Source organism: Cylas formicarius, unplaced genomic scaffold, assembly GCF_029955315.1.
Source record: "Cylas formicarius isolate icCylForm1 unplaced genomic scaffold, icCylForm1.1 PGA_scaffold_6__28_contigs__length_40554024, whole genome shotgun sequence".
Classification (NCBI taxonomy): domain Eukaryota; kingdom Metazoa; phylum Arthropoda; class Insecta; order Coleoptera; family Brentidae; genus Cylas; species Cylas formicarius.
Window position 1 is genome coordinate 16,775,018 of NW_026844347.1, and position 20,652 is coordinate 16,795,669.

A 20,652-nucleotide genomic window follows, 5' to 3' on the forward strand; every position below is an offset into this window, starting at 1 on the left:
TTCAAAAATAATTGCGTATTGTAATTTTTTTGCAAATGTGATAACTGATATTTTTTACAAAAATTAAGATATTGAAAAAATTATTTGGCTTAGGCATATAAGTATTATTATTAATAAAAAAAAAGTTGAATAATGTTAAAAGGAATTCAAAAAAACATTAAAAAAAGTATGTTTTGCGTCTTAACTTTTTATATGACATTTTCTCATAACTTTACTCTCAGTGTCTCAGTAAGGGCAACGAGATACGGTATTTTTGAAAAGGACTTCCCTAGACATTCGTATAAGTAAATAATATAAAGTAAATCGATCAAAAGAAAATTCTGCAAATTATGTTCGAGTTTCTGAATTGTCAACCAGAAGGCGGATTAGTTATCTCGAATTTTAAAACTAGGTTTCTACAAAATTTTCTAATATTAGCATAGTTAAAGTACGTACTGTTTTAAAGCCGAGATAGATTCAAATAATTTTTGTTTGATGCTGTTTTCTTAAATAAATGTCGCATATTAAATGCACAACCCATTGTAATATACTTGGAGTCGTTGGAAAGTTATACTATCAGTGACATCATCGAAAAAATTATAATTTTCTCAAATAATGCAATAACAATTTTTTTTACCTTTTTGGGTTGTTATTATTGCCCAAATGTCCATAATTTACCAAATAAAATGGTAATTGCTAATTTAGTATTCCAAATAATATGCATATATGTATGTAATTTTGTATGTTTAATATTTTTTAGGAATACCTTTCCACGGTGCCGTAGCTGACATTACTACGAATTTAATTGACTATTGATATTTTTAACTAGTGAAAATGAAAAATCCCGTAAGTAACTGTGACAGAAATAACGTTTCCTATATTTCACCAATTCATTGAAACTTGTAATAACTAAACTTCTTAATGAATAACCAAGTAAATTAAATATTATAACTTCATCAAAAACTAATAAGCCACCTTTTGTATATCTTTTTGGAAAACCGTGTTCGTTATTTAAATATAGATAAAAATAAGATAAAAAAAGGAAAAAGGAAAGGATTACTTGTGTATTGTTCTTTTTGATAATTGTCATATCTGCCCTTTGCATTTCTTAGGCTTTAAGTTTTCAGTTTAGGTCAAAGAACAGGTCAGTGATACCTCATATTTTTATATTTTATTTAAACAGGGCGAGTTCATTGGAATCCAGTGACTACAAGAAATCGACGCATTAGGAACAAAGAAAACCACTAATTATTATAATAGACTGTTTTACTTTTTGAAAAAATTCAATTGTAATTAATTTTGGTTAGTTTTGGTTAATTCGTGACTAAACCTAATTTTTAATGAAAACATATGTGACATAAATACTATTTAGAAATCTTATTCGACCTATTGTCAGCACCGTTGGATATCCAACATATCCTATGCTAAATCTCGCGACAGGGCAAACTGATAGTCTCTTACTAAATTCCTGGTTAGTTTCGACGTGGAATCCCTCATTACGAAAGTCCCTATTCCTAAAACTGTCAACATTATTTCATATATATTAAAATCCCACAATTTCGAACCAAACCATATTTTTCCTGTAATGCCAATATCAAATTTATGAACAAACGTCGGGACCAGCAAACATTGCGAATATATTTATGGGAACCTTTGAAAAAAGAGCCTTCGACATCTTCCATCTAAAACCAAAATTATGGAAACCTTACATCGATGATACTTGGTTATTTGACTTCTCTATTAGATTAGCCATTTAAACACTGAAATAAAAACTAATAATCTCCCATATTCAGATATTCTTATCAATAGAAAATCAGACCTAGCATTGGCTCATTCTGTTTACAGAAAACCCATATCCACAAACGGCTGCTAATATGGTCATCCGCAGAAATATTCATGCCCTCCTTTAGCTCCGCCCGCCTTAAACAGTATACAATCAGGAACATAATGCGAGCTAGTTTCAGTAAAGCTCTGAAGAAGTCAACAAGACGATTGGCGAAACATCAGCAGTAATAAATAAATTGAGGTTTTATTTACTAAATTCGTGATAATTGGGGACGTTCTTTTAATATTTTATTCACATTTTGGATTTTCTGCTTTTAAGGGGATGTTAGACGCTTATTGCAGTAACTAAATTAGAGGCGAATCACTCATTGAAGCGCAAGAAAAGTCCTTGTGGTGTTATCGACATTTATTTCCGAAAATGTAAGAGAACATATCCCAACCAATTCCATCAAGAGCAATTTCTTGAACTATTATATTATACTAGAAATTTTGTGTTATATCACAGTATCAAAATTGAGGCTTCTCCGGAAATCTCATGAGTGTAACTAATAGAACGGCAAGTCTGCCAAGTTGCCGTGAATTGAAATTAAACGTATCAATAAACGCAGTAAACCAGAAGCTTGTTTTTGTAACCCGAGCAATAAATAAATAGTACCTTCGGTTTTCATTCGCGCAATAAATTTCCCAACTACTTCCGCGTTCTCCAGACCCATCTCGGAAAGATAAAAATGGCGCCCGATTGAATAATTCATACAATGCAATGATTGAGGAGTGTCTTCATGTGGAGTTGTTTTAAGCCGTTCGATATATCATATTCGTTTACTGAGTGTACGTGTTGCTTTAATTTTTGAAATACTTTTTGACTGCTACTCATCCATTTTTAAAAAAAACACAACCTTAATATTTAATTCAAAAAGGCATGTTTAAAGAACTGCTTTTGACAGTGTGTCCACTTTTAAATTTTATGTAACATTTTACTTTTTTATTAGGTAGGCAAGTATTCAAAAGCCGCAACCTCTCACTGGAAATAAAGAAAAGGCTGAAGAGTTACGTCTAATCGGCTCTCCCGTACCGTGTGAAGTCGTGAATCTTAAAACAGGAAAACATGTCCAAAACCAAACCTTTGAATGCTGGCTGTACAGGTGCATCTTGAAGATACCATGGACCCAGATGGTTACTAATGAAGAAGTGTTACGGAGTATTAAAACCTCAATGGAAATAGTCAACATCGTCAAATGCCGCAAACTTCAATTCCTGGGTCACATCATAAGGAACAAAGGAAGATATGAAATTACTCCAGTGTATCCTTCAGAAAAAAATTCCAGCACGAAAGGCACCAGGACACAGGAGACTCTGTTGACCGGTCAATCTTCGAGCATTATCATAGCCAGAATGATCACGGACAGGCACCCTAAGAAGAAGAAGAAGGCATTAAATATGCGTATTTCACCAGTGACTAACTACGACCACTTTTATTAGCTCAGCTTACAAAACGTATAGTCCGACCACGATAAATGGTCAAGACTGTAAAATTGTTATTAATGCACAACACAGGAACACGATTTTAAACGTTTTGTTTTCTTGTATGTAATTGGATCACAGCAGTGTCCTGAGGATTGTGCCTCAGGTCGTTCGCCAGCGAAAAATTGCAAAAAATAGAGGACATTCAAAACTAAGTGATAAAGCCGAGATATTAGAAGACTTAAGGAAAGGTGTCCGGGTGGCTGATTGATCTAAAGAATATGGTGTCACTAAATCTACTATACGGGCTATTTGAAAGAGAAGGGTAAATATTTTGAAGTACGATAATAATACTCTTAACGGACCAGGAAAAATGAAAACCTTAAGACATTAAGAGAGTCCAAAAATGGAAAAAGCTCTGTATAAGTGGTTTCTAAAACAAAGAGAGAATAATCTACCGTGACCGGTTTAATGATCCAAGAGAAGGCCAAGCTACTCCACAATGAATAAAAAAAAAACTTGTTCGTTCCATGCGAGCAGAGACTGGTTGTAAAAATATAAAAGGCGCTTTGGAATACGTTACTAAAAGATTACAGGCAAAAAATAGTCATCACAGTCTGCTTGTCCACAAGCTTTCAAAAGAAACTTAGAGGAAAATATTATAAACGTTCACTTTCTTGAAGATTTTGTTTCCAATTGTTTTAGGCGAAAAATTGCATATGTAGTCAAAATCTTTAAGTTAAACTTGTCCTATTGTTGGACAACGCATCAAGTCATCCACCACCCGAAGAGGTAAAAAGTGATGATGGTCCCATTTTGAATCTTCATATGCCACTTATCTCGACTATGCCAATTATGTTCGGATTTCAGATATTGATGTTGAGTGCTTATAAAAATTAATCAATTTTCCAGAAAAATTACAACAATGTAGCAACTCAGACAGTTGGTGATAATGCACACGCAAATGATCTACACCATTTCTACGAAAATATAATAGCCATCTGCGGCGCATCAATGTTTACCGTTGTACGGCCAATACATTATCTTATGTTTATATATGCTTAAAACTGAACAGTTCTAAAAAAAGAAATTATTACCAGCAATGTTAACTTCAATATATTTTTAAACGGAGAAAAAATATTGCCATCACAGTCTTGAAAAATATTGTAAAGTATCATGTTAATAAAATATAATAAAAAAAAATAAGTAAAGATATAAATAAAACTAAAGCTTTGTGACAGTCTTATATTCTCCCAAATGCATTGCGCAGGTTGAACCACAACCCAACCAAAATGAAGCGGCTTACTAAGCTAATTAAATCTGGTAACAGAGTCATATGGTGGTTTGTATCGCATCGCCCGTCATTTAAAAGGTATTTTAGTTACCATATCTTAATGTGCTATAACAAAATCCCCCCAATAAGAAAAGATCTAGCAAGAAGTTTTGTAAAATCATACTGCATGTGCATTTTTTTCTGTTTATATGTTTGTTTTTTTTTTGTATTTTGGCTATTTAATCTAATTTTGTTTTTCATCTTGTTAGCGCGACTTAAGTACCTCGGATGCCGAAAACCGTTTATAAAAAAACACCAAAATTACAACAATTGTATTTTAATGACTTAATTAGTCGACTGGTTACATCGATTTCATAGACAAGACTGACTGTTTTACAATAGAAAATATTACGTTGAAGAATGGGATGTAATTGTAGACGCGACACTGATAAGCGCATCTTGCCGTTGGGTTTGTGCTAACTTAGGGCTAATTAAATACATTAGCGTCACGTTGGGATGAATAACTCCTCCATCCCAAAAGGGGGCTTCTATCTCTAGGGGGTGAAAAAGGCGTCAGGCTTGGGGTCTCGCTTCTCTTCGGAAGATCTTCTTCTTCTGGTGGATCGTTCCTTTCTGATTTTTTTGAAAACCAGATAAACTGCTACTAGGGACAGCACGATGTAAATCGGTATTGTCCAATAATGATTTGTTGATCGATCTTCGATCGGTGACGGGTCCACTGGTCGGAGGCTTGATTGCTGTTTCTGAAGCTGGTGGATTTCGTCCAATGACACATCTTTGATTATAACCTTTGTTAAATTTGTGTCCGGAATTTGTGAAGGAATATTGATTTCAGGCAACAGCAAGAGTTGACCATCGATGTTTTGTTTCTTGTTAATATAGAAACGATCATCGGTTTCAAATCGGCATCCGGGTGGCAGGTGGATTAGATAATTTCCTTTTATGGTTGTGAAGTCCGTTTTTTGGCAAATTGTTTTTATTTTAGTATGGTCTAAGAGTATCAATATATAATTCGCATCATCGATTTGCTGAATAATGCGTTCCGTAATTTCGATAGACGTTTGTTTACAATTGATGTAAGTCGATTTTAATCTTAGAATTTGATGAATGCAGTCTTCTGGGTTGTTTCCATTTATCAATTCTACTTTGGAACAGTAGAAGTTGGGGTGCAACTTTCTGCATGGCGTGGACATATATTGGTAGATGTTTTCGTTCATTATCAGATAGGTATTACTTGGAATAATCGTTGTGGAATTTTTGGTAGGGATGGAATATAGGTGATAGTAGTCGAAATCTTGGGGGTGAATAATTGGGAAGTGTAAAACGAAAACGATTTTGTTATCTGAAAAATACGCTTCTACTTCTAAAATTTCGTAGTATTTATAAAGGTTTTTTGTATAGTCTGTAAAAAGTAAGTTATCTGGTGGATAATACTTTAATATAGTTTTAATTATTGATTCGAGCTCTTCGATCTTTAAGATACTACTGTGAACAGTTTTTAATCGAGCAAATGTTATAGCGTTTTGGATATCAGAAAGCAGTTGCAAAACGGTGTTTAATGTAAAGTTAATTTGATCTAAAACATTTCGAGCTTTTAGGAAATCGCTAAAATTAACAATAGTCGCATTGAGTGTTTGAATCACTAAATTCATTTCCTTATATATTACTTCTTAATTATGTTTTATCAATGAAACAGTTCGATTATAATTTTGAATTACTTTTGTGGTGATAGAGATTTCCTTGTTTAACTTACTAATAACTTCAATTTGTCCATTTTGCAGGTCAGATATTGCTTTATTGTAGAAAATTGCGTCGTTTGCGTCTATGTTTCCCGTAATACTTTTTATCATCGTACCTAAGCCGTTAATTATACCACGTTTTTCTTTATATTGTGGGCGGAGAGAGTTTAGTTTTTGTTCTGCCGAAATTAATTGAAGGTTTACTGTTTGATCGAAGTTTGAAAGTTCGAAAAGGTATTCATGTTTTTGCATGCTGATAGAAATATTGTCATAAATATTTCTTATTTTTTCAATTTCTAATTTAACGGGGCCAAGATCGTAATAGTGAATAAAGGAATGTTGTTTTACTTTTATTCTTGCGGTTCCTATCTTATAGGGAAGAATTACCGGGTTTTTGTCTAGGTTCGTTATCGTCAGTTCCTTGGCTGTCATTGTTCCTATCAGGTTGCACCTGTAACATTTTTTTCTGATTAGCCTTTGGTCTCTTTAGGGATTGCTTATGAAATACTTTCTTACTAGTTTTAATTTTTATTTTTCTGTCCTGGAGGACTTTGTCTTTAACGAATTTTGGTGTTAACTTGTTACGAATATTGGAGGTTAGTTTTTTGTAAACGTCCGCGTCCGGTTTGTACGGAAGGGGGTCTTGTCTATTTTCGTTCTGTTTTTCGATCACGCGTTCTTTATGATTAATTAATTGTTCATTTAGTTTTTTGTAAATTTCTTTAGTCAACTCGCGATGTTCCTGTACATAATTATTAACTAGTTTTTCGTTTAGATTTATATTGAAGGGGTCTTTGGAATTTAAATGACCGTTTATTACGTCAATTGGTTTTTGTTTTGTCACGGAGTGTATAGAATTATTGTATCCTAATATCTGGTTTAAAATGTCGGCTTTGCCCTTTATTTTTGGTTATAATTATTCTTAAGTGTTTGATGATAGTAGAATGAAATCTTTCGATTGGTCCATTTGATTGAGGGTTACTAGGTGTTACATAATGGCCATTAATATCATGTGTTTTAAAAAATTCTTGAACAACGGAATTTTTCAATTCAGTACCGTTATCCATAACAACTAGGGATGGTAGACCGTGATGAGTCATGAAAGTTAGAAATGCACGGACTACTTCTATGCCGGATAACCCAACTAAAGGATAAGCCTGGGCGTATTTGGAGAAGGTATCGATAATCGTTAGAAATTTTTGACCGTGGCCTTGAAATGTGTCTGCATGTACGATTTCGAAAGGTTTCGATGGGGTCGGAGTCACCATAAGCTTTTGTTTGGGGGGATTGCGATCATATTTATTAATTTGGCATATTTCGCAAGAGTTTACGTATTCATTAACATCGTTTTTAATTCCTGGCCAATAATATGTCCGTCTAATTCGAGTTTCGGTTTCAACAACTCCACGATGGTTTGTTTTGCCTTCATGGAATTTTTGAATAGTTTCTGTTTGGGCATCTTTCTCAACAACGTCTTCTAAAACGGTGTTACGTTTCACAAGTTTGAAAGCAGAATTTTTAAAGGTGTTTTTTAGAATATTACAAATTTCAGGGATATGGGTTTCGTTTTTGAAATGTAACGCATACAAAAATTTTGGTTGAATAAAGTTTTTGAAAAATTGTATAATATCGTTTTCTAGGTTCATTTCCGATATTTGCACGAAGTGTCGAATTTTTGTCGGGAAAATCTGCTTCTTTTTCGGATTGGCCGGTGAATGGTGGACAAAATCAATAACTATTTGATGATCGAACATATTGAGTGGTTTTTCTGAAATTGGTATTCCTAGAATTGGCTCTTCGTGGCTGGTATGTCTGGTGTTGTCATCCTGTGAGTTGTCTTCTTCGGTATTGGGCGTGAATTCTATGTTAAATGGATTTTGATTGGTCGGGTCATTATTTTCGCTTCCTCTTACGTCTTCTATACAGGGTGCTTCGTCAATATTGCCTACGATTGATTCGTTACCTCGATCGGGTTTTTTGGATATCTTATCGTTAAAATCTTCCATGTACTTAAATAATTCCTTGGTGTGTATTTCAATACGGGATAGTGCATCCGCATTGGTATTGTTTTTGCCTTTTTTATACACCACTTCGTAATCGTATTCTTCCAGTTTTAATCTCCAGCGGACTAACCGTGAATTCGGTTCCTTTAGTGACATAAGCCACTGGAGTGGTTTGTGGTCTGTAACGATTTTGAATTTTCGCCCATATAAATATGGCCGAAAATATTTTGTCGCCCAAACTATCGCGAGGAGCTCTTTCTCGGTTGTTGAGTAATTTTGTTCCGATTCGTTCAGTGTTTTTGATGCAAAGGAGACAGGTTTGTCGTTACCTATCGGTCCTTGAGATAATATGGCTCCGACGGCTACGTTACTCGCATCTGTCGTAAGGACAAAATCCTTGGTAAAGTCTGGGTATTGCAGTATAGGTTCATTTGTTAGTAGGTTTTTGCAGCGTTCAATACAAGCGATAAATTCCGGGGTGTGTTCTATTTTGGCGTCCTTTTTTAAACACATCGTCAAAGGCTTAGTAATTTTCGGTAATATCCCAAGAGTCCTAGAAATCCTTTTATTTCCTTTGTTGATTTCGGTAATGGATACTTCCTTATTGCCAAAATTTTGTCGGGATTGGGTTTTACTCCGTCAGTTGTCACGATGTGGCCTAGATATGCCACTTCTTTTTTCAGGAATTCCGATTTGTCAAGCTGTATTTTGAAGTTGGTGTCTCTTAGACGCTGAAATACCTTTTTTAAGTTGACAAGGTGCTCCTGGAGTGAAGTTGAAAATATAATGATGTCATCTAGGTACACCAAACATATCTCATTTTGTAGCCCTCTGAGTATGTTGTCCATAACTCGCTGGAATGTCGCAGGGGCGTTTCGGAGTCCGAACGGCATCCGTAGATACTCGTAGTGGCCATTCTCCACGTTGAAAGCTGTTTTGGCGATGTCTTCCGGGTTCATCTCTATTTGATGGAAACCACTGACCAAATCGAGGGTTGTAAAATAGGTGCACCTTCCTAATTTGTCTAGGACATCAGATATATTAGGTAACGGGTACCTATCTTCTATCGTCTTTTCGTTAAGTTTCCGGTAGTCCACGACGATTCGCCATTTCTTTTTACCGGAGGCGTCCGTTTTTTTAGGTACAATCCATATCGGTGATGACCAGGGTGAATTGCTGGGTCTTATGATTCCTTGGTTTAACATTGAACCAATTTGACGTTGAACTTCGTCCTTGTGAACGAACGGGTACCTATATGATTTACTATAAACCGGGATTTCATCTTTTATCCGAATGGAATGTTTTAATTGATTCGTAAAGGTCAACGGCTGATTTTCAGTGTGAAAAATATCCGAAATTTTTTTACATAATTTAATAACATGATCTTTTTCTTCCGCGTTCATGTTGTCAGTGCGTATAATTTTTTCAATATCTAATCTCTGTTTTTCATTAAAAGATGTGACATCAACGTGGTAAAGTTCGTAGTTATTTTCGTCAAAAGGAATCACTTTTAAGGGACTTGTCAATATAATTGTCACTTCCTTGTCCGTTTTATTTAATATTTCGACTAATCTAATCTATTCTTTACAACAGATAATGTTTCAGGTATTTCGCAGTTTTGAATGTTTTGATGGGGGATGATGATATCACCACCTGTTTTATTTACCGGTACTTTCGTAACGACTAGTGTATGGGGTTTGATTTTTAGTTTAAATGAAATATTTTGATTTAAATTTTGATACTTTATTGGTATCTTTGAACAACGTGTAGTTAGGATTGAGTTAACGAAATCGAGTTGCGCATTTAACAGTTTTAGGTTATCTAATCCAATTAATCCGTCATACACATTGTGGAAGTTAAAAAGATAAAATTTCAATGTTTCTTTTTGGTTGAACTCAGGAAATATTGGAATTTCGCAACAATAATCGTGTGATGAGGTTTGAAAGATGGTCGAAACTGTAAAAGGTTCATGGAAAATGCGATTATAATAATATTTAGAGGCGATTTCCGGGTTAATGAAAGATTTTGTCGTACCTGTGTCAATTAAAAGTTTTAAGGGTGGTTTTGTGATTTGAATATACGGTAATTCTTTTTTATCCGAGGACATGTGATATTCTATCACGTTTCCTGTTCGAGGTTCGGGCTTTCGCGAAAATTTTCGTTTTGTTTTTCATTTTGGTTGTCAAAGTCGGGTTCGTAGTTTTGTTGATCATCTGGTGGGTATTCGTCATAGTCAGTTTGTTCGTCGAAGTGTTCCGTGTTGAATAATTCTTCAGAAATAAAATTGGGTTTTTGTCCGAAATTTTGGAAATGATTATTGCTTTGGAAAGGTTTCCTTAAATTAGTCGAAGTATTCCTGGTGGATACACTCATAGGGGTAGGTTTATCCCGTGAGGTACTCGGTCCTGCAGAAGTTTTTCCAAAAACTTGTGAGTTAGTGGGGAATCTCTGCATTGGTGGATTGGGGTGTCTTTGAACATTAATTGGGCCACGAGGGAATTGTGGCTGATGAAATTGGGGTGGATTTTGTGGCCATGTTATGGGTCTAAAATGAGGTTGCTGGCAGTTTTGATATCTGTTAGGGGTTGGTTGTTGCAGCCTTTGGGTTGGTGGTTTATGTTGTTGGGATTGATATAAAATGTTGGTGTGGTTAGATCTCTGATAATACTTAATGTTGTCTTCCTCAGTTATGTATTGCAAGGCCTGACTTACTCTCTTACTTTCTTTTAGTTCATCTGGACAATTTATATCAATATGGTTGCAAATAGTATTTAATAAGTGAATAACTTTTTCGTGAAATTGATAGGGAGTTTCATTTTGTTTTTGTCTCAAGTTAACAAGGTCATGATTTAAACAATTTTCATCTCTCTGATCGCCAAAATACTGTATAAGAGCGGTTTTAATACCGTCCCAACTTGTCGGATTATTAATTGCAACGATTTCTTCTGCTCGTCCCTCTAATTTATTTAAAAGTCCATTTAATTAGAACATATTTTGAAAACACGTTGGTTCTACAGGATTGTAATATTGTTTTAAAATTGCTTCAGATGCCGTAATAAATCGATGAAGTTTATTTGGGTTGCCATCGAATTGCGGGATAATGCTTAAATTTTTAATATCAAGAACTGGTCGTGCCATAATTTCCTTAGTACTACTACTTGAAATTCTCAAATTTTCGAAAAAGTTTGTTAAGTTTAAATCTAATTCTGAATCTAAATATAAATTTGTCTCTTCGTCGTTTTCGTCAAAGGAATCAACGGAGAGAGAGGAGTCTGACATGAACCAAAAATTGTATCAATCGACTTACAGTATCAGCATCACGGAAGAGATGAAAACCATACTTGTTGCCGGATTTCGTCGATGTATCCCCAATAGATTTCTTCGAAGCAGCACTGTTTGGTTTACTCTGCTCACTTAAAATTGTTCACTTGTTGATATTTCGTTTAAGAGTTAAAACTCACAGATTTTCCGCGGCGAAAATTCCACGAAATAATCCTACCGACTGCGCCACTTAAGTACCTCGGATGCCGAAAACCGTTTTTAAAAAAACACCAAAATTACAACAATTGTATTTTAATGACTTAATTAGTCGACTGGTTACATCGATTTCATAGACAAGACTGACTGTTTTACAATAGAAAATATTGTAGTAATTGTAGACGCGACACTGATAAGCGCATCTTGCCGTTGGGTTTGTGCTAACTCAGGGCTAATTAAATACATTAGCGTCACGTTGGGATGTATAACTCGCGCCTCTTTGTTATCTGTTTTCCTGCGTTTTCTGGTGTTTATATCGAAATTTTTATATTACTATTGTAACTGTTTTAAATAAAGGCATTATTTGTTTATTTTAATATAATTAATTTAATTTGTGGAACAGATGATATCCCGGAATACTCTAAACATTCCATTAATCAAGTTCGTAGTTATAAGTAGCTATAGTAGTATAACTAGTTATCAACAGACGCAAATCTTAATTCAACTTCAAAAACAATGCAACATCTTGTGAATTAAAATTTGTTGGGAAAGTAAATGTTTTCGATTAACACGCGTTGTATTAACTTAATTTCAGTGGTAATCTCTAAAATTTAAACGTCCTCTGAACAAGGATATAACTTTTTAAATATGTAAGGGACTACCCTCGAGCCAACTGGCATTAGCAATTTTCCGTTATTATAAGAGAAACAGAAATCTTTCTACCTGCTTAAATCCATTTTTACGACTTTCGGCGCACCACCACATTTTATACACAAAAGGTTTTTGTAGTGTATTGCGAAGTTCGATGGCATGCGGGTGAATTTTGTGTTGTGTAAAAACACTAAGTGACCAAATGACTAAAGAGACGAAGAGTTTTATTATCTAAAACAGCAGACATTGTTGGTTAAAGGTGAGTTACTAATTTCCTTATTTATACGTTCGATAAAACTCAGTAAACAATTAATATTATAAAAACCATGTTACACCTATATTGCACATATCATATCAATATCCACTTAACGAATTTCATTTTCACTCGCTAGATTAAAACAGAAAGAATTTCGCTCTAGCTTCCTTTGTTAAAATAAAAGGCAATATTATTTTAACTTTATTTTCTATTTAACTTATACGAACCACGTCACTAACCAATCTTAGCTATGATTCGGATTAGCGCTGAATGTGCAATTTAGCATTTAATCTGGAAAATGAAATAGATATTTTAAAACAATTTTTATTTTAATATAATAAAAATAGTAATTGTTATATTAAAAGTGAATTTTAATTAATTTAAACCTTTTCCAAGGTATTAAAAAAATTACTAGTCAGAAAGTGGCAATATGTATTTTTTAGAATGGTGATTAAAGAAAAACTTGAAATTCGGCTAAATAATATTTACCTAAAACTTATATTTCTTGAAGTAGGGAAAAATCTTAAATTCTTGTTAATTATTAATTCTTAATGTTAATCAATATTTACAATGAAATATACAGGGTGTCCCAGAAAAATGTGCTATCACTGAAAAGGAAAGTCTTCACGTAAATGTAAGACTTTTTTATATCAACATGGGTTCGATTCTGCTTTGTTTCGTATCTACAGAATGTTAAAAAAGTTCTTTTTTATTCCAAAAACTTGGAGGGTAAAAGTTGACCATTGTCATGCGTATGGGCAATACATGGTGTTTTCTAATTGAATGTCAATAATTAAGGGGGCTATTTTTGGATCCACGTGAAACAGAAAACTTTATATGAACCTATGTCCTAAACGGGTTAACTGTGATACAGCGTGGTAAATTTTTCAAAAACCAAGACATTTTATTTCTTGATTTTTTTTTGACTGGTGAATGGTTTTCGCTTAAAAAAATTAAAATCTCTTCTCTGCACGGTCACAACAATATCGTTAAATATTTAGTAGTAGTAAATTAGTTTTTATTTCTAGAACTTTTTTGTGAAAAATAAAATACTAATTTTTAGTTACCAACTAGTATCCTTCAGAAAGAAAAAAGAAGACTGTTCTTTTTACTTTTACAGTTTTAATGAAATAACATAACATCCTAACAACAAGATAAATAATAAACGATTATTATTTTAAAAAGAACACTACAGCGTGTGATCGGTGTCCATGTCCGCTCCACGATATCTTCTTGTATGCATTATGTATTGTGAATGTTTAGAGTCGATTGGGACATGGTCCATTTGATTTATAGTACGTCAATTTGACGATGTCGCTATGAATATTCTTACGTAATCATTATTCGTGATTTGAATTTTTTTTTTAATTTTGGGAAAAATAGAATTACTTATTTTTGACTTTGAAAGATGGATTCCACGTTGAACGAATCATCCGGTACTGGACCCATGTCCGCCCTCAACCGACTCTTTTCCTTCACGAGTCCCGCCGTCAAGAAGCTCCTAGGTTGGAAACAGGGCGACGAGGAAGAACAGTGGGCTGGAAAAGCTATAGACAGTCTCGTCAAAAAGTTGAAGAATCGAACTGGGGCCATTCAGGAACTGGAACGAGCGTTGTCCGCCCCCGGTCAACCAAGCAAGTGTGTGACCATCCCCCGCAGCTTGGACGGGAGATTGCAGGTGTCGCACCGCAAAGCATACCCTCACGTCATCTACTGTCGCGTATGGCGCTGGCCGGACTTGCAGACCCATCACGAGCTCAAACCCCTCGATTACTGCCAGTTTCCGTTCTCGGGGAAACAAAAGGAAGTTTGCATCAACCCTTACCACTACAAGAGGGTGGAAAGTGCAGTGTTGCCTCCGGTACTGGTGCCTAGACAGAACGATTTCGTGCCGGGCCACTCGCTGTTGCCTTTTCAACAGTTCACCGAACCAAACATTCCCCATAATGTGAACTACTGTTCGAATAGTTTTCCCAATACTGGTCCGCCGGAAAGCCCGGGGAGTATAGTCTCTAATGGTCCACCTCCTGGAAGTGGGAGACAAGCGACAGTTGATGAAGATGTGCGGGAAGTTGCTTATCAAGAACAACCATTTTGGGCTTCGATTGCTTACTACGAACTGAACAGCCGCGTAGGCGAGGTGTTTCACTGTCAATCACAATCGGTGACTGTAGACGGATTCACCAATCCAAGGTGCGACAGTGACCGGTTCTGTTTGGGTCAATTGAGCAACGTCAACAGGAATTCGACGATAGAAAACACCAGGCGACATATTGGGAAAGGTGAGTGGACTGTCGGACAAAAGTAAAGCAACTTACGCGATGAAGTCAATTAAAGTGAAATCTCTCTGCGGGACTACTGAAATTAAATAAATAAATAAAATAGAAACATTTGTACATTAGATTTTCACGCTCATACGTATTAGTAAAATATAAATTGGTAACTATAAATGACAAAATCGAATAAATAACAACTAACCAATAAAAATTATATAGCTCAAGGTGCTATAAAATAAAAACAAACTAATGTATCTTTATGATTTTTGTTGTGTTTTGTAGCCAACTCTATAACATTATGTTTTAAATAAGAAGTCAGTAAGATGGCCGCGTCGGTTGCGGCGGTAGACTTATATAGGACTTTTTTCCGTTTAATATTCCCTTCAAAACGCTCCCTTAATAAATGACATGACTCCTTAACATGACTTCCATAACTCCCTTATCGATTGATATCAAATTTGATAAAGATACGGTGTTGTCGAAACAATTGTCATATGACTATATGTAATTTCGTGAAAATCTGGGCTTTCAGTTCTTATTTATTTTGTTAAATGGTTTTTGATCAAGTAAAAGCCACCTCAGTTCAATTATTCTCTAATCAAATGAGCCTCATCTGAAAAGATAATTTGTTAACCAAAAACTGCAAAACACCCCAATCGGTAAACGTTTTCCGTAAAACAGGCTTGAGTTCATTTGTTAGAACCATTATATATGGGTGCAGGCCTAAAGATTTCTTCAAAATACGCCACGCTGACATTGGTGTAAGGCCCAGTTGCTGATATTTTCAGCACTCCTTGCAGTTCTTCATCTTGTCCGTGGATATTGATATTTTGAATGTAATAAAAGGGTACAGTGGCAAGTATGGGGTTGCTTTCGGATGCATTGTCTTTAGAAGGTTGTGGTGAAGTGTATTGTCCACAACTTTCCTAAGACAATTAGACCAAAAGCGACCCCACTGTTGTCCTTCGTCACATCAAGAACTTCATTGACTACATATCAAAAGTTCTTAAGAAATATAACCTCAATACCAGATTTGCCACTTGTCCAAAAATCTCTCATCTTCAATCCGTCAAAGAGAAAATTCCGTTTGAGGATACATGAAGAAACAAGACAAAAAATATCAACCAAACCAAATTTATATTTTGATTTTTAAATTTTTGACGCCATTCCCGACAGTTGTAATTTTATTATGCCGTCAATTACTCTATACTTATCTTGAAATTAGTTCCATTCGTTTATATAATCAATTTTATTAAGCATGCCCCACACCGTAACTTTGAATTTGAACTATACACATTTTTAAGAACGAAACTCCGAAAGTTTGTGAAATTATTATAAAATATCTCAATATCCCAAGAAAAATATGTAAATTTTTAATTTTGTTAAGAAAATATTTCCTTTCGTTCCATTAATTTAGACATTCTGCCTTTCTTAAACCTCATATTATTATTGAACTATAAATAATGTTTTCAAATCGCCTATTTTAGTGCAAATGTAGGTCGGCCAAGTTTAAACACCGTGCTACCGCGTGTATCAAAGTCTGTAGGAGATGGACAGAAACTTAATTAAACAGTTCTTTTGTTTTGCAGTGTTGTTCTTATTATATTAGTTTGGCATTTTTGTATATTGTATAATTTGATTTTTGTTTATATCTCGCACTTAATAAATTATTAACGCATTATATTTTGTATTGACATTTAACGAATGCTATTATCTTAAAGAATTATATTTAATTCGTCGATACAGACTTTTCATGTTCAGGTAATATTTAATTTCCTCTCAACATTTGAAAATGTTCAATATATTGCTTGTAAAAATGTGTATACCTCAAAAAATACTAAGTTTAGATTAACGAAGTGCTTAATAAAATTGAAAGGGCATTAATAAGAGCAATTAATGAAAATATAATACACAGAGTGATCCAAATTAATGCTGTCGGAAACCACTTGCAAAAAGTATGGTATTAAATTCAACTTATTTTTAATTAAATAATAATAAATCCGAAAACACTCAGGACAGACCATAACAACTCTACATTCGGTGATTGAGTATAAAAAATCTATTAATGCGATAATATACAAGGTGTTCCGTTTAAAAAAATATAAGTTTGCTTTCCCAATCTTTTATGAATTAGCTTATATAGCCTATAACTTTTGTATTTAACATTTTTTTCTAAAACACATATTAAATTAGAGATATTACTTTTACACACAATTTGGTCACGCGGTATATAAGTTTAGAAATGTTTTTTTGATTTTCATCAAATTTGTTACGTTAAATTTACCTCATATGTTGTTTGCGGATGACATAAAAATATGTCTGGATATCACCAAATAGAATAATTGCATGGAATTGCAAAACTCTCCGAAATTTAATTGTGCCAAATCCAAAGTCCTGTCTTTTATAAAAATAACACAAATTACCGGTACTTGTAAACACAATATTTTTAAGGCGTTTGAGTAGACCAAAAATTAAAATTTAATAAAAAAAATCTAATCTAAATCTAAGGAGTAAACTGCAATATCCATCTATAATATCAATCTAGAAAATCAGAATGCTATTTTGGAGTGCCCACCGTAAAAGCTTAAAATATTTTCACTTCAATTTACATGCATCCTTCAAATTCTGTTCCTCCAACTCTTTGACATGACTTGTCTCTGGCCATTCTGTATAAACTCGTCAAAAATTTGATAGATTGTTCCTCCCTAGTGAAGACAATCCTTTTTATAATTTCATTCTATGATTCACCTTTTTTATCATTTTCAAGGTTGGACCAATATGATGGTCGAATCATCAATTTATCAACTTTGACAGTATTGCCACTTGTGCTCTTTGACTTTGCTGACTTTCCCTCACTGGACACTGTTGTTTCCAATTTTAAAGATAGTCTAAAGCAAAGTGTCAGAATTTTTCAAAATGTGCAGAACCAGTATTTTATTTTTATAAAGCAGTAGAATATGTGTGGTTAAGCACGCGTTTATTAAACAGTTTTTAGGTACATTTCCATGTATCCGACATTCACTAGCACGACTGCCAGAATTGGCAAACCTCAAAATTCAAAGCGTGGGAAATATCTCCGAAAACATCCGACTGCTCCCAAACCCGTGCGGTAAAATGCTGAAAATGGCCGAAGTGACTCGAATTCGTGGGAAACGAAATTAATGTGGTAAAATGACACTTTCTGTGTAGTATAAAAATCAATTTTGCCGATGTATTTCTTTACTGTGAGCTTATTTTTTAATGGTTTTTTCAAAATTTTGGATTTAAAAAGTGTTTGTTCCCGCTAAGATGCTATATGAAAAAACTGGGTTATCCTAAAAATTATTGGTTTGATTTCATTAAATGCTATTTGGCACTAAACAAGTAAGGTAAAGTTTCGTTTAGATTTTTTCTAATCATCAGTCCGCTTGAGAATTTATTTATTTAGAAGCGCCCATAGGTATGCTTTTCAAAATTAAATAAATTTTAAAGAAAAACAATAGATATAATACAAAAATAGCCCTGTAATCCAAAAGCTGCAAAATATATATAGGGTGTGCCAATTAAAATTCAGCTACTACCATTTCCGTTCAAATCTGAAGTGGTTAGCTTCATAATGTGGAAAAATTGAAAATTGCTTTTCTGTTTCGCCCGGTATTGCCCATAACGGGTGGAGCAAGATGGTGTTTAGATTACACGCATACTCGAAGCTGCCGATGTTGTAAAACGGGCTGTTTAACCTATTTCCCTCTTTAGGTTTGTCTCAGTTAGTTACACAGTTAAAATTACTTTAAGTTCAAAACAGTTTGTTATCTGTGTTTTATGGAACACCAAGGAAGTTCCAAGACTGCATGAATTTAAGAACTTGACAGAACTTCTAGGCAGATAGATCTTTTTACACTCTTTATTTTTATTTTTAATTTTTGCTTTTTTAAAAAAATTACTATGTATTAAATTTAATTAGTACGAAGCCGTTTATTGTTTTAGTGCAATTATAATGGGAATAGTCTTGATCGTCCTTGCACCCCAGGTCTGCTTCATGTCCTCAGCTAGCGATATGTATTTGTCAACTTTCTCTTGATGTTTCTTGTCAATGTTAGGGGAAGGTACGGAAATGTCCACCAGAGCAATATTTCGTTGTTGCTTGTCATATATCATGAAGTCTGGTCTGTTGTGTTGTACCGGTCTATCTATTTGTATTTGTTTATCCCAGTAGACCCTGTAATGCATATCTTCTACTATTGTTTGCTGCACGTACTGATAGTATGGCGTTTTATTTTTTATAAGGCCGAGTTTGTGGCAAATCTTGTTATGTATTATTTTTGCAACGTTGTTGTGCCTTGCGTACACTCGCGCGGTGCCATCATTTTGCATCCACTAAGAAGGTGTTCTATGTTTTCGTGACTCTCGCCACATATACGACATCTTGTATCGGTTATTCTTCGTCCTTAACGATGTATTTCAGGTAAGATTTTGTAGGGATGACTTGATCTTGTGTTGCACATAAGAATCCTTCGGTCTCTGGGAATATATGCTTGATGTTAGCCATTTCATCATAGCTGGGGCGTCGATATATTCGCTGCTAAGGAGGTGGGGGTATCTGCTATGCAATTCTTTCTCTCTCCATCTGCTTTGAAGGGTGGCGATATTGTAATCTTGGTCACATCTGTATTCCCTATTTTTATGGTTAAGTGGCGATAGGCTTCCATCCATTTTGATAACAGCTCTATGCATTATTATTATTATTATTATTATTATTATTATTTGTATCCCTATTTTTTAACTTTTAATTTTACTTTTAAATTTTAAATTTTCCTTTGATTTAATGATAACATGCGCGGGACTACCCAAAATTGTAAAACTTTTTAGTTATAATTGTTCATTATGTTTCTAGGTGTCCACTTGTTTTATATAAATGGCGAGGTCTACGCTGAATGCCTCTCGGATACGCCCATATTCGTGCAATCGCGCAATTGCAACCACCACCATGGTTTTAATTCCACAACCGTGTGTAAAATACCTCCCGGTTGTTCTCTGAGGATATTCAACAACGCCGAGTTCGCTCAGCTCTTGTCTCAATGCGTCAATCACGGTTTCGAGGCCGTTTACGAACTGACCAAAATGTGCACGATCCGGATGAGCTTCGTCAAGGGTTGGGGCGCGGAATACCACCGACAAGACGTAACCAGCACTCCTTGTTGGATAGAAATTCACCTCCACGGACCACTGCAGTGGCTCGATAAGGTGCTGATACAGATGGGATCGCCCCACAATGCCATTACCTCAGTCTCGTAAAAAAATATTTTATGTGTAATTATTTATACTTTTGTTGTCAATATAGAACTATTATTTTGTTGTTCTTCAATCTTTGTCTATTTATTAATTTGTTTTGGAAAACCTAATAATTTTATATTATTTATTATACGATCTATTCGAATCAAATTGAAATTATTTCATTGCCAAGGCCAAAACCAAATAAATTAAAAGTCAATAAAAACACACCTCCATTAAATTTAAGCAGTTGATAAAGTAAAAACTCTCAGTCTACTTGCCCTTACACATTGTAAAATTAAAAAATTCTTTAACTCTATATACAGTCCTACTAACCGGGTAATACTTGATTTGAATTTAAACATTTTGGATTCCTCCAGCGTCGGTTGTTTCAGATCTTTACTGAAACTGGTTCGCATTCTACTCTACTCTGTACAAAGTAAAGAGCTGAGTTGCGGTTAAGATTATTTTTGCGTTCTCC

The 20,652-nt window shown here is 34.5% G+C and overlaps 1 protein-coding gene across 1 annotated transcript; it reads left to right on the plus strand.

Annotated features, from left to right (window-relative positions):
* Window positions 1-12,577: 12,577 nt before the first annotated feature.
* LOC132703340 (protein mothers against dpp-like) lies at window positions 12,578-20,195 on the plus strand. Its single transcript, XM_060672526.1, has 3 exons — window positions 12,578-12,648; window positions 14,054-14,927; window positions 19,795-20,195. Exons 2-3 carry the CDS (start codon window positions 14,054-14,056, stop codon window positions 20,193-20,195), a joined length of 1,275 nt encoding a protein of 424 aa, XP_060528509.1. The 5' UTR covers window positions 12,578-12,648.
* Window positions 20,196-20,652: the final 457 nt, after the last annotated feature.

What these genes read in the sequence shown, in the direction of transcription:
- LOC132703340 (XM_060672526.1), top strand. Translation starts at nt 14,054, where the DNA reads ATGGATTCCACGTTGAACGAATCATCCGGTACTGGACCCATGTCCGCC. An exon ending in CAGGCGACATATTGGGAAAG is followed by an intron (nt 14,928 to 19,794) that starts GTGAGTGGACTG and finishes TTATGTTTCTAG; the next exon opens with GTGTCCACTTGTTTTATATA.